Genomic DNA, 14368 nt, shown 5'->3' on the forward strand with positions numbered 1-14368 from the left:
AACTTAAAAAAATTACTACAGCTTGCTGTCAAAGTCACCATTATGCCAATTTAAATATCCTTTCTATTCTGTTGCTTATACATAATTAGATTATATGCATCACTTGATTTTACATGCATGTCTATGATTCCCCTAGACACATTGGGGGTTAAAGCATGGTATTTTTCAATTTAAATTCATTTATATTAAGTTTGATAATATTAAGAATTTTTAATACATACAAGTTGGTCAAAATTTGAACATTACTGCCCAAATCTGACTCTCCAGCTGAAGGTGTTAGAGAAAGGCCCATTTCTAAGCTCTAGGGGAAGGTGTTCTTTCTGTATTCTATTCCTGTTGCTGCTGCAACAAATTACCACAAACCGAGTGGCCTAAAATAATACATTTATTCTCTTACAGTTCTGGAGGTCAGAAGTCTGAAATCACTTTCACTGGGCTAAAGTCAAGCTGTCAGCAGGGCTGTTTCCTTCTGGTTGCTCTGAGGGCAGAATCAGTTTCCATGCTTATTTTAGCTTCAAGAAGCTGCTGCAATTTTTGGCTGTGGTTCCCTCCTCTATCTTCAAAGCACATCACTCCTATCTCTGCTTCTGTCATCAGATGGCCTTCTCCTTTCTTGGAGTCAAACCTCTTTCTCCTAAGGACACCCATGGTTACATTTAGGGCTGACCTGGACAATCCAGGATACTCCCCCTTCTCAAGATCCTTCACTTAATCACATCTGCAAAGTCCCTTTGCACATAAGGTAACATATACATAAGTTCCAGGGATTTTAATGTGGACATCTTGGGCGGGCCACATTCAGCCTGCCACACCTTCCTCTATTCAGAGCCAATCTTTTCATCTATATCCTCCTTCTGACCTCTTCTTCTCCCTTAAAACTTCCCTCTAATAACCCTCTTCTTTTTCTCTATTATCTCCATCTTTAGCCTCTGCCTTCTTTTTTTGTTTCTTTCCCATAACCTATAAATTTAACTTCTTCTAACTGAGGGAAAAAAAGTAACCCTTTCTTGACTCTATCAAGAGTCTTTTTCCATCATGTCTTTCCTTCTCTTTATATTCAAATATAAAAAAAAATTCGTTTCATTTCCTAGCAATATAGAAAATAAGATAGTCTTTAAAATCATACTGCTGTAAACACCAAATAGCATTCCTAAGTTAAAAAATTGTTTAAGCATTACTCAGTTGGCAAAAAATAAGAGAAATCTTCAGAGGTTAAAAATGTTGAGAAGTCCAAATCCAAAAGGATAAATAAGTACTTGTGGGTGGCAGCTTCCTTCAGACATGTGCCAGTTCTTGGTAACCTAGAACTTAATTCGCAACAGATCATGCTTAGAGATAGGAGACAGAGCTCAGGGCCTCAGCAAGGGATGAGATTGGATCAAATAGAATGTAAAGACGACACCCATAGAAAATGACACCAATGTGACTGAACTAATTTTCCTCCCTCCCCAAGGGAGGTAGTAAAGAAATTGGCTATTTAGGTGTTGGCATTTGGTAAAGGGATAAAAAGGTAGTCTCTAATGAAAATTCCTAACCAAAAACCAGTTCACAAGTGAGTTTGAGGTTAGAATTTACACTGACTGTACAAAAAACCTATTACCAAGAATTTAAAGTTTCCGAGTTGGTAGTGCCCAAAGGGATAGAGAGGAGAAAACACAAATCTTGTCTGGAAGAATGCATCTAATAGAGACTTTAATAATTCCTATAAAGTTATAAGAAATATAGGTTCCCAATTAAAAAAAAATTCACAAAACACAAAGGAAAAGCCAATAACAAGTAGAAACAAACAGTATAATCAGACCCACAGAAGCCATATATAATAATTATGATACAGAATGTGAAATAAATATGGTTAAGGACATTCATATGAAATGAAGGTGCAGATTATTGGAAGTATGACTTAGAAACAAAGGGCTGAGAAACGATCAGAGTTAACAAAGAGCCTAATAAAATTTCTGGAACTGAGATATATGATAATTTAAACAAGAAACTGAATACATGTGTTAAAATAATAGCTGATAAGACATAGCACCAGAAAGAATTAGGGAACTGAGAAATAGTTGTGATGTAATCACCTGGAATATAGCATAAAGAGACAATAGGTAGAAAATATAAAAATGAGGTTAAGAGCCATAGAGGATAGAGTGTAAGAATCTAATATACATTTAATTGGAGTTCCATAAGAAAAAAATAGAGAAGGTAGGAAATTTAATGTTTGAAGAAGTAATAGCTGAGGTTTTCCAATATAAATGAAAGATACCATTTATCAAAGTCAAGAACTCAACAAATCCTAAGCAACATATATTTTAATATACCCATTCCTACATGTATTGTAGTAAAACCACAGACAACAGAGAGAGATGTTGAAAAGAACCAGAGAGAAAAAGATTCTCACAAAGGGAAAACAATTAGCCTAACATGACTTCTCGGTAGTAAATATGGAAGTTAGAAGATCTTAGAGGGGTATCCTCAAAATAGGAGACAAAATAACTGTCATTTTAGAATTATTACTCAGGAAAACCTCTGATTTATGTATAAAAGAAATTAAAACATCTTTTCAGCTAAACAAGAGCTGAGAGAATTTACTACCAATAGACCCTAAAGAAACTTCACATTTTGTACCTCAGGAAGAAAGGTAAAAGTCACAAAATAAGAGACTAGCTGCAAGAGGAAACATTGAGCAAAGATCCTGGTCCTAAGAGCTGAAGGACTCACAGGCCCTAGTGTTGTTTAGGAATGGAGTGAACATATTATTAAGCTGTATAATATGCTAAAGTAAATGTGGATTAAATTTAGGGCAACCTTTGGAGTCTTTAACTTCCAAAACAGTGAGGAGAAAACATGAAATGAGAAAAAAGTTCATTCCAAAGGAAGGCAAGAGAAAAGGAGAAACATTTAAAAAAGGCAGGACCAAAAAAAAGCACAAAGTGAGATGGAAAAATTTTATCTAGATCGAAGTGTAATCAATATAAATGCAAATGAATCAAATCATTAGTGAGAAGACAAAGTGTATTAAACTGCATAATAAAACAAAACCCAATATATGCTATTTATAAGACACATCTCCATAAAAATAATAACACAGAGCATGTGAGAATAAAAGGATAGAAAAAAATACTGGAAACAAATGCTAGTTGAAAGAAAACTGGTATGGCTTTATTGATATCAGGGGAAAAGTAGATTTTAGGCAGAAAGCATTACTAAAAATAGTTGCTATGTAATGATAAAAGGTACAATTTATCAGGAAGGTATAATAATTGTAAACTTGCATGTGCCGAAAATGTATACAAAGCAAAAAATAGATAAATAAAAATTAATAGATCTACAAAGTCCACTATTATAGTAGGAGGTTTTTTGTTTTTTTGTTTTGTTTTAAGATTTTACTTATTTATACATGAGAGACAGAGGCAGAGACATAGGCAGAGGGAAAAATGGGTCTTTGCGGGGAGCCTGATGCAGGACTTGATCCCAGGACCCTGGGATCACACTCTGAGTGAAAGGCAGATGCTCAACCACTAAGTCACCCAAATGCCCCTATAGCAGGAGATTCTTAACACATCTCTTTCAATAGTTGATAGATTGACTGTCAATTGGGAAAAGATGGAAAATTGGGATGTAGAAAATGTGAGAAACAATTAACAGGTTTAGTCTAATGGATAGAGAACAAAGTGCATTCAACATATGGGGAAAAAAAAATATATATATATATATTTTTTTTTTTAAGAAAAAATGGACACAGGAAAAATAAAAAGCTAGAATTGCCAAGTACTCATTAAAGAAACTTAATCTGTGGTTAAAAGTCTTCCTATCAAGGGAGGAAAAACAGCCCCAGATTGTTTTTCTCCATTAGTTCTAACAAACATTTAAGGAACAAATGATGCTAACACTACACACATTCTTCCAGAAAAAAATAGGGATTGTTCCACAACTGATTTTATAAAGCTAGTATAAATGGACACCAAAACAAGGTAACGACCAAAAAAATAACCAAAAAAAAAAAAAAAAGGATATTACAGACTAATCTTACTTGTGAACGTGATAAAAAATATTAAAAGAAAAAATATTAGTAATTCAAACCTAACAATGTATAAAAAAAGACATTCTGACCAGGAATTCAAGGTTGGTTTGATCTTAGAAAATCTATTACTATAATTGTGTACATTCCCAGATTAGAGTGTTACTTAAAGATTATATTTTTATTTGTTGGGAACGTTAATTAAACAAGAATATCTTTTCTAAATAGCTTGAATAAAAAGTTTGGGGGCATCTGACTTGATCTCAGCTCGGATCTTGATCTCAGGGTCATGAGTTAAAGCCCCACATTGGACTCCATGCTAGACATGGAGCCTACTTAAAAAAAAAAAAAGTTTGTATTTTTAAAAAGATATTATTTTCATAGCAACTAAAAATATAAAATGCTCAAGAATAAATCTAATAATTGCATGCAAGACCTGAATAGAGAAAATTACAAAACCTTACTAAAAGATATTTTAAAAGACCTCAATAAATGAGCTATATATTCTCATGAATAGGAAGAATCAGTGTCATTTAAAAATAACAAAATTGGTTTTTCATTTAACCTGACAGCCTGATTCTAAAATGTTCGTGGAACTGCAAGGGGGTGGGGGAAGGGGGTGAAACTAAGACAGTTCTGAAGGAGAACTTGGCAGGAGGATTTGCCTTACATGATGGAGCCATATCAGAAAGCTGTTGTAATTAAGAGAATATGGTTTTAACAGAGAGAGACAAATGGACTAATGAAAACACCAAAGAGAGGCCAGAAACATATCCACCCACACGTGTCTGCAGATGGGGCACATCAGAGAACCCCACAGGTCAGCTGGTGAAAAATGGCCCCATTGAAAAATGAGGCAGGGATAATTTTTATTCATATGAGAAAATGAATCCTATCATCCAAAAATCAACTACAGATACATTGGAAACAATGAGAATTTCTGCTCATCAAAATATACCTTAAAGAGAGGGAAAAGAGAATGTACAAAACAGAAACAGATATTTGTGACATATTTGACAAAGACCCCTAGGTCCAGAAAATCTCAAGAAATTCTAAAAATTAGTAAGGAAAAGACAACTCAATGGGGAAAAGACGTGAACAGGCACTCCCCAAAGAAAGATGCACAGTGAATACATCTTTGAAAAGAGCGTAAATTGGTACAATGACTTTCAAAATCAACTTGGCATTATCTAAGGAAGTTGAAAATGGGCGTATATCCTGTGACCTCACATGGAGCGTGTACCCTACCCTCCTGGTGTGCCTTCAAAAGTTACCTTTGCCTGTGCGCACCAAGACATATACAAGATTATTCTTAGCGATACTGTTTGTAATGGAGGGCAGAGGAAATAGCCTAATGTTATCAACAAGAGAATAGTTAAATCATGCTATAGTTCGCATAATGCAGCAGTGAAAATGGTGGGTGAATCTCATAATGTCGAGTGTGAAAAAATAACAGAAAATGCACACCATACCCTTTGATTTGTATAAAGTTGTGTGTGTGTTTAAAGATTTTATTTATTTATTTTGAGAGCACAAGCAGGGGGAGCAGCAGAGGGAGAGGGAGAAGGCTCCTGGCTGAGCAGGGAGCCCAACGTGGGGCTTGATCCCAGGACCTTGAGATCATGACCTGAGCCGAAGACAGATGTTTAACCCACTGAGCCACCCAGGTGCCCCCATATGACATTTAAAAGCATGCAAACCTATACAGTCTTTTGCTTAGTGATGCATATATTGGTAGAACTATAGGTAAAGGGAAGGATAAACACAAAATTCAGGATAGTGGTTGCCTCCATGGAGGCGGGGAGGGGGGGAGGTGTGATGGGGGCTGTTTTGAACCACTCACTTCTGAGGAGTTTGCCTGGAGTAGTTTGACAGCCAACCTACTGACTAACACTTTCACTAGGGGAATATTTTCTCATAGAGTACTCCTGGCATGGGGCAGTGCAGAAAATGAGAAAACTTATTTAGGGGGCTTTTCCCCTGTTAAAAGTCTGACTAGAAGGAGGAGTGCTGTGGTTGGTGAGATCACCTCATCATCCCTGTGTCTGGGTCAGTGCAGTTATAGCCATAGCATTGAGTTCAGTTCAAAAACATTTATTTAACTCCAGCCATGTGGTGGGCACTGTTAGGTAGCAGGACACAGAGATAAATAAAAAACACGAAGATAAGTAGTGGGACAAGTGAAACAGATGGGTAAATTGGCAAAGGAATGTCCTGGTGAGTTCCTGACAAGGAATCCTTTGGTCCAGTTGGGACAGGTGGTGAAGAGGTCAGGGGAGATTCTTTGAAGGAGACTGTGCTTCTTTTTTGGGGGGTGAGGGGGGTGGGGATATATTTATTTATTTGACCAGAAGAGAGAGATGAGGCAGGAGCGCGGAGCAGGGTTCCACGTCCAGCAGACACAGGAGCTTTTAGGTGCACGTAGGCAGGAATTGAGGGCGCCAGAGCCTTAGAACCCCCGTCCTTGACAAGATGAGCAGAGAGGCGGGTTAGAAGGTTGTGACAGGGGGTCCAGGGAAATCGAGGAGGTAGAGAAGGGTGGTAGAGATGGCGAGGAGGCTGTGGGTCAAGAAATACTCAGAAGGCAAGATTGGCAGGCGTGGGGGTTGACTGGCCGTAGTGATTGAAGAGGAGGAAGATGGGGATGACAAAGCCGCCATGGCTGGCAGGGCTAGCTTATCTCTCTAGGACCAAATGGCATCCTCCATCCCTTCCCGGGATCTGCCGGTAGGGAATGAATCCAAGCGCGATTTCCTCTTGCCTTTCTAGTGATTTGTAACATTAATTTGCAGATGCAACACGTGGCCCTCAGGACATTTATGGCACCGATATTCTGTCACATTCATGCTAAAGCTCAGGAGCAGCAGCAAAAATAGGTCTTTGCTACTGAAATACTCCTCCTTCAGAAAATTCAGTTTCTAACTTAATGCTCCCAGGATCAGCTCATAGAAAGGCATTAGACGATCACTGTAATTCTAGCACCATGCCCAGAAGGCCGACCTGATTAGGTCTTGAGGTTTCCTTCGCTGCTTAGAAGTGCTTTTTGTGATTTTATCACTTAAACAAGTTTAACATATTTTATTTGTGATTGTAGTTGGGAATTGTGCTCCATGCACATTGTTTTTATTTATTTAATGGAATGGAATAAAAGCTTTTGTTTTCAAAAGCAAGCCGACTATGGTAAAGGCTTAATTCTCAGAAGCATTATTTCAATTATTTCGATCACTTTTATGACCAGGATGCTAAATGTAGGTCATGAAGCTGACTCTTAGGTTTGTCCCATCCCTTGGCTTAAAAGGTAATAGCCTTCAGGACAGAAAAAGGTCCTGCCGTTTTTCTAACTGCTTTGGTCAAGTAAGGATCTACCTCTTCTCCCACCCCCTTCACCCCTGCCTGCAGACATTCCCACTGAAAGTAGCTGATGGGTGGAGGAAGAAGTTAGGTTGCCTCATTTTTTGCTGCCCATGATGCCTAAGAAGTGGTTCGGCTGAGAAGATGCCTCAAAAAAGGAGTTTAGTTAAACCACAGATTACCTCAATGTTTAATTTTTTTAAACTTTAGGTTTTTTTCTGCTTCTGAATTAGTCTTTAAATAGAATTAGCCAAACTGCATTTTTAACCATTGCTTAAATAGTAATAGAAAAAGCTCAAATGAAACTATTTTGTGTAATATAGTTCTCCCCTAAGATTTAAAAGTGCTGGGGTGCCTGGGTGGCTCAGTGGGTTAAGCATCTGCCTTTGGCTCAGGTCATGATCCCAAGGTCCTGGGATCAAGTCCTACATCAGGCTCCCTGTTCAGCTGGGAGCCTGCTTCTCCCTCTCCCTCTGCCTGTCACTCCCCCTACTTGTGCTCTCTCTCTCTCTGTCAAAAAAAAAAAAAAAAAAAAAAAAAGACTTATGAGTGTTTCTGAGCCTGTTATTGTCACCATTAAATCTTCAGTGCCAGCTAACCAGCAAGCCCCTAAAATAGCCTTAAAATTAGAGTTCTTAATGGTGTCATTCATAACCACCCAAGCAATCACTTTCTTTTTCTCCTTCACAGCATTCTGCTACTGAGATTATAAACAGAAATGCTTCCATTTTAGGCGTGCATCCCAGCTCTCATTATAAATGAAATGGAAGTCATGACTTTCTTATGCCCTGGTGACTAGCCCACTGAGATTCACCCCTGTGGCTGAATCTTCACAGGGCGTGGGAATTCGCTCATCACATTTCTCCATCTGACTCCGTATGGCCAGCATCCTTAGCTCCCTGGGCCAGAGTCTTAGTCAAAAGAAGCAGTGTGGTTCCCAGGTCAGGCCAAACCCTAAGGTGCTGGTGAAGAACCAGCCACAGTTTCCGTGGTTTCCACTGGTTCCAATGCCTACCGGGTCCTGGGTTCAAATCTTGCTCCCCCACATTCTACTAGCTGTAGGGCCTTGGGCAAATCACTTGAACTCTCTGAACTTCAGTTGCCTTTTCTGTAAGAAAGGGATAATAATAGGGTTGCTGTATAGTGGAATTTGAGAGTTTGCATAAAGCACGGTGCCGAACTGCGCACTCAGTAAACATTAGCTAGTAGCATTAGTACTGAGCAGATTGAGACTTTTGCCTTTTGAGGTATTTTATCTTTTAAGTTTATACATATAATCTGTCAAAAACCAATGGAATGCTAGAATTCTACATTTCAGAGAGGAGCCACTTAAAAAAATTTTTTTAATGTTTTTCTTCTTTTAGACCAATTGTATCTGAGAGAAATGAACTTCTCATTCAGTTTTTATCAGACTTAAGTTTAACTGCAGATGGATTTATTGGTCATTACAAATTCAGGCCAAAAAAATTGCCTACAACTACAGTACCACCTGTTACCACCACGTTCCCTGTAACTACAGGTAAGTTTTTGTTTTGATGTTTGTGCACAAACTTTAGGAGTATAAGAAAAATTCTTTTGGGGTAGAAAAAAATAATTAAAGATACTTGAAACTAAAATAAGATAAAATGAAAACTTATCTAAGAGAATAATATGCCTCTATTAATGAAAGAAAAGTATAAGGTATAAAAATGTTTATAAGCTAATAATTTTTAAATGTCATCTAAGAAAATTATGGCCACTTAAAATACTAGGAACCCTGTTATAGGCACAGATCATTATAAGCCCAGTTTTCTTTTCTGGTACTTATAATATTATTGCTTTCTTTTTTATTCTATGGAATTGTAGTATTTTAGATTAAAGTTCTAGGGCCTTGATACCTATTTTCACATATGCCAGTTTTTTTTTTTATTTTTAGAAATATTTATTTATTCATAGCAGACACAGAGAGAGGTAGAGACACAGGCAGAGGGAGAAGCAGGCTCCCCATAGGGAACCCGACATGGGACTTGATCCCAGGATCCCCGGATCACGACCTGAGCCAAAGGCAGACGCTCAACCTCTGAGCCACCCAGGCGTCCCCAGCCCAGCTTTATCACCCACCATTTTCTGTTTGCACTGAAAGTAAGGCTGACCTGAGCACAGGCACTTCTGGAAGGGCGGATTTTTCTGAGCCCTCCACAAGTGTGCCACCTTGTGGCCTAGACATGTACCACCTTACATTAAAGCAGTATTTATTTCTCCAGCTCATGTCAGTGGACCCAGATGTCCTTATTCTTTCCAGTGAATTAACTAGCTCCCTAGATTTTTTTTTATCTCTAGTCCTAACCTTTCCCTGAAGTTGCAAACATCGATTTATAATTATTTCTTAGGGTCTTGTGACTGCTAACCATTTAAATTAAAACATATCAAACTCAACTTGTTTTTATTATACTATTTTCTGCCTTAACTCTGCTTCTCCACTGTTTTTTTTTTAAGATTTTATTTATTCATGATAGACAGAGAGAGAGAGAGAGAGAGAGAGAGAGAGGCAGAGACACAGGCAGAGGGAGAAGCAGACTCCATGCAGGGAGCCTGATGTGGGACTCTCGATCCTGGGTCTCCAGGATCACACCCCAGGCTGAACGCGGTACCAAATCTCTGGGCCATCGGGGCTGCCCCTCCACTGTTTTCCCAGGCATGAGCTGCATTAGTAGCCACACTTAGACCATCTTGGAGGTCCTCTGTCTTAACTCCCCACTGCGTGCCCTCCACCACACACACAAAGCAGACCATGTCTCCCACTTGAATTCATTGTCTGCACCTGTGCTATACAACACCATAGCCACTACTGAACACTTGAAATGTGTGTGGAATTTGAATTTGAATTTAGTTAACTGTAAGAAGCCTCATGTGGCTAGTGGCTATCATATTGGACAGCACAGGAGCCAGATTCCTTCATGCCATATATAAGACCCTTCACATGTTTTATGTAGCCTTTTTTTCTAGATCCATCTTTAGGTCCTACCACCTTTCTCCTTATGCTTCTAAGTACTTTGGATTTTATCCTGAGTGTGGTGGAAACAGTTGATGATTTAGGCAAAGTTCAGGATTAGATTCTCACTTCATGAAGATCACTCTGGTCACTGTGAGGTGAATGAATTCTAGGGTCAAGTGGTCACAGGTTCTTGTGGTTGTTTAGGTGAACTGTGCTATGACAGAGATACAGAGAGAGTCAAGAAACACTGACTGTTGTGCAAGCCAGGGGTCTTGGGAGATATTGACAGGTCTTTAGTTGGTGATTAATTGGACGAGGGAGATCAGGGAGGTGTCAAGAAAGCCTCCCAGTTCTCTGGCTTGCACAATTCCAGAGATAATGAGACCATTACTGAAGCAGAGAACAGGGTTTAGGGGTCGAGTCATCAGTTAAGCTGTGCCTTGTTGGGTCTGAAGTTTCTGTGAGATACTCAAATGGAGTAATCATCTCCAGTTCCATCTTTGGCCTCCTCCAGAAACTTCAGCAAGAGATTTACGTTTGAGAATCATCAACAATACATGGTTGACACTGTGATCCAGAATGAGGTCACCTAAGGAGAGGTTAGGAGTGAAAGGAGCAGTGCTAGAATTCAATCTCTAAAAACTCTCAACTTTTTAAAAAGGAGGATATACTGGCAAAGGAGAGTGAAAAGATAAGAACTTGAAGGAGAGGCAGCTACATTGGATGTTAGGATGTCTAAATTTGAGAGCTTGGTGATGAAAGACCAGCAGGAGGACATGGGAGCCTGGGACTGGGTGATGGACACAGAGCAGAGGGAAGGTCTGAGAAGGAGGGAGCCACGGCACTGAGAGGAGGGGGGACCCCCGAGATGATGGCAGGTACACCTGGAAGGAAGGCTGAGGTGCCACGCAGGGAGTGCAGAGAGAGAGGAGACAGTGAGGTGAAAAGGGTCCAGGTGCTCTAGCGATGACTTAAATGCAAGAGAGCAGGGACCTACGGAAGGGAGAGAAGGAGCAGACTGATGCTCTAGACTGATGTTCCGGGGCTGAGAAGAGCTGGTTTCCAGTGGCCACAGAAAGGATGCTCTTTCATCAGACAGGGAGAGCACTAACGCCACTACTTTTTTGACTCAGCTAATTAGGTAAATTTAAGCCCCCAACTTCTGGAGCAATGTTCCCTCTAAATGTTCTCTGAGCTCTTGGTCTTAAAAAAAAAAAAAACACACACACACAGAGATGCTACTGTGTTTTTTAACATTAAATTGTACATGTTTTAACACTGTGATCCACTTGAGATCCTTTTTGGAATTAAGTGTGGGTACAAATTAAGAGTAAATAAATACACAGAAGAGTTTACAGAACATGTTATTGGAAGGGCAATGTTAAAATTGCAAATTCTTGCCCAACAAGTACAATTCTGTTACAGTTGTTATGTTTAGTTCTTCCTAGCATATTGCCACATAGAAGTGAATGATTAGCAAATATTTTGGGAATATTTTTATTGATGATAATGGAAATTAAATATTTTCATTTTGTCAACCCAGTTTCTCAACCCTGGCAGTATTTACATTTTGGGCCAGATAATTCTTTACTGTTGGGAGCTGTTTCTTGTAGGATGTTTATTAGCAGCATCCCTGGTATCTACCCACTAGATCCCAGGAGCAGCCACTAGTTGTGACAGCCAAAAATATTTCAAGACATTGCAAAATGTCAATACAGGGGGAAAAATCACCTCTGCTGGAGAACCACTGTGTTTATCTATTTAGTTTTATTTTTAAATTAGTCAACCTCTCAGTTCGTAAGATCCTTATTGGCAGTGGCAGCTCAAAATAAATGTTTAGTGATTGGCTACATCTAATTACAGGTATAACACTCTTTACACACGAGCAGTGTTTCTGCAAATTTAACTACTCACATTTGGGCAGCTGCATATTTTAAGTGCACCAAGAAAGCTCCCTCTATCCTCAGGGAAACACCATTGGATTCCTTTTGTAAAGTGAAGAATTAGCCTAGATTTTTGAGTTCATATTTGTCGTACTGGGTTTTTCTAAGCAGGGCACATGGAGGCTATATCTATTTTTGGTTAGTGTTAGTTATAAATAAAGGAAGAAAAGAATAGGGCTAAATTTGGGTTATCTTTGATCTCAGGTTTAAAATTCAGCAGAGTACTGAGTTACCCTGAGGAAATTAGAGCAGTAGCGTAAGGAATTTCTTTTGAGTGTTTTCTAATTATTTCATTGCAATGACAGTTTGGTGGCTCAGGGAAATAGTAATTTTAAATGGATAGATTCAGGTCTAAACACCAATTACACTTGAATTAATTTTCCTGAATCTTCTGTCTTCTTTGAATTTAGGTTTAAAACCCACCGTTTCCCTGTGTCAACAAAAGTGTAGACGGACGGGGACTCTGGAGAGCAATTATTGTTCAAGTAACTTTGGTAAGAAATAAAACCCAGCCTTTTCTCTTTAATCAGAAACTTGAGACTGCATGCTTCATTTCAAAAGGAACTGTCATGAATGTGATGATAAAGTGTCAGTTACACTCTTTATTTACCCAAGAAAAGATTTTCCTATGCACTAAGGTATGTTGACTAGTCCTGTTCAACTGAGATTCACATATACACAGAAAATATGCTTTTTTCACATAAACTTAATAATTTGACTCCTGGAGTATGATACTGCTACTCTCTGTGTGCTGGCTGGCTCAGTGTTCCTAAAAAACCCTGTACACGTTTTCCCACATATTTTTCAGGTCTTGAGTATTTTTTCACACATCTGTAATTCCACTTAAGTAAATTAGAAACATATGCAAGCTGGCCTTTCTCAAAAGCCAAGTATTTCCTCTGTAATGTCCCTTCAAAGTACTAAATTAAAACTTGGGAACCTGAAATCTATTTAGAAATGCTTATAAATTGGAACCTGAGGAGATAGATACTATAGAATGACTTAGAATTTCTAAGAGCTTTTTCTAATTTAAAAAAAAAATTGCACTTTCTGTAAAAATCCCTTAAGAGCAAGAGATACCAAATTTAATTATGTGAGTTATTTTCAAAAGGGACATTGGAGAAAAGTCTTGCCAGGAAAAGCAAGTTGCTAAAACCTAAATAAGGTTACCTAAAATGAAGGATCTCCGAGAAGAGGTTTTGCTTGCTTTTTCTGTTTTCTGTGCCTGGAAGTGGTAACTATCTGCAGCCGGACAGAATGTGTTGTAGCAAAGACATGAAGGCACTGACGAATCTAGGACCCTAAATCCTACTGGAGTTTGCAGGCTGAAATTCAAAGAACAGGCATAAAAATGAAAACAGGTTGCTCTCCCATCCAGGGTAGTCTTCTGTGGGAGGTGCTTAAGGAACTCTTCCTCCAGGTCCTTTGGAGCCACCTGATTTCACTTGGGCTGTAGACCAACATTTTGCAGTGAACACGTATCACCAAGGCATGATAAGAATTCTGTTTTATGAATTTTGCACGCTACATGAGCAGTGACTTTTCACTTTATCCTGAAAGGGTCATGTCAGCCAAGTTCAAAACGTAATTCATTCCAGTGTGACTCTCTTATATGGTAATATGACCAAATACTACCACTGGTGGCCCATTGGTTCTCAGCCTGCTTTGGGAACACTCCTCTAGGAACAGCGTTCTGGTTGTGCTACTGGTTTTTCTGGGCAGGAACAGGACTCCTAGAACAGTCTCCCAATGTACATCCCACACAGCACGAAACTGTCACCCACAAAATGGCAAAAGCATGTCTTTGAGAAACATCATCTTTCCTTCAGTGGTTCCAAAGGGAGACTCTTTCCTCTTATATCACAGTGGTAGAAAGAGAGGGTTACATAATGAAAAGTAACTGAATTTTGCTAGGGTGTTTTGTTTTGTTTTGTTTTGTTTTGTTTTGTTTTGTTTTTAAAGCAAGAAAATGTTTTGTTATACCTCAGTTCTATACTTTGTTAAATGAGATATACAAGATGGATAAGACCCAGAAAAACGCAGATACTTACTGACAATTAGAAATGGGGACCCTGGGATGAACCA

The 14368-nt window shown here is 38.9% G+C and overlaps 2 protein-coding genes across 3 annotated transcripts in view; one reads left to right on the forward strand and one right to left on the reverse strand.

Annotated features, from left to right (window-relative positions):
* Positions 1-14368, forward strand: part of PCOLCE2 (procollagen C-endopeptidase enhancer 2) — a 64260-nt gene that overhangs the window by 44915 nt on the left and 4977 nt on the right. For both annotated transcript variants that reach the window (XR_013361073.1, XM_077864871.1), the window contains exons 6-7: positions 8731-8885; positions 12694-12777. Coding sequence is in view for 1 of the 2 variants with exons in the window: in XM_077864871.1 (XP_077720997.1) it covers positions 8731-8885; positions 12694-12777 (239 nt within the window). In the remaining variant the exon portion in view is untranslated. The remainder of the gene's footprint in view (positions 1-8730; positions 8886-12693; positions 12778-14368) is intronic.
* Positions 1-14368, reverse strand: part of TRPC1 (transient receptor potential cation channel subfamily C member 1) — a 107508-nt gene that overhangs the window by 13889 nt on the left and 79251 nt on the right. The window lies entirely within an intron of this gene.

The sequence above is a fragment of the Canis aureus genome, chromosome 22 (genome assembly GCF_053574225.1).
Source record: "Canis aureus isolate CA01 chromosome 22, VMU_Caureus_v.1.0, whole genome shotgun sequence".
Classification (NCBI taxonomy): Eukaryota; Metazoa; Chordata; class Mammalia; order Carnivora; family Canidae; genus Canis; species Canis aureus.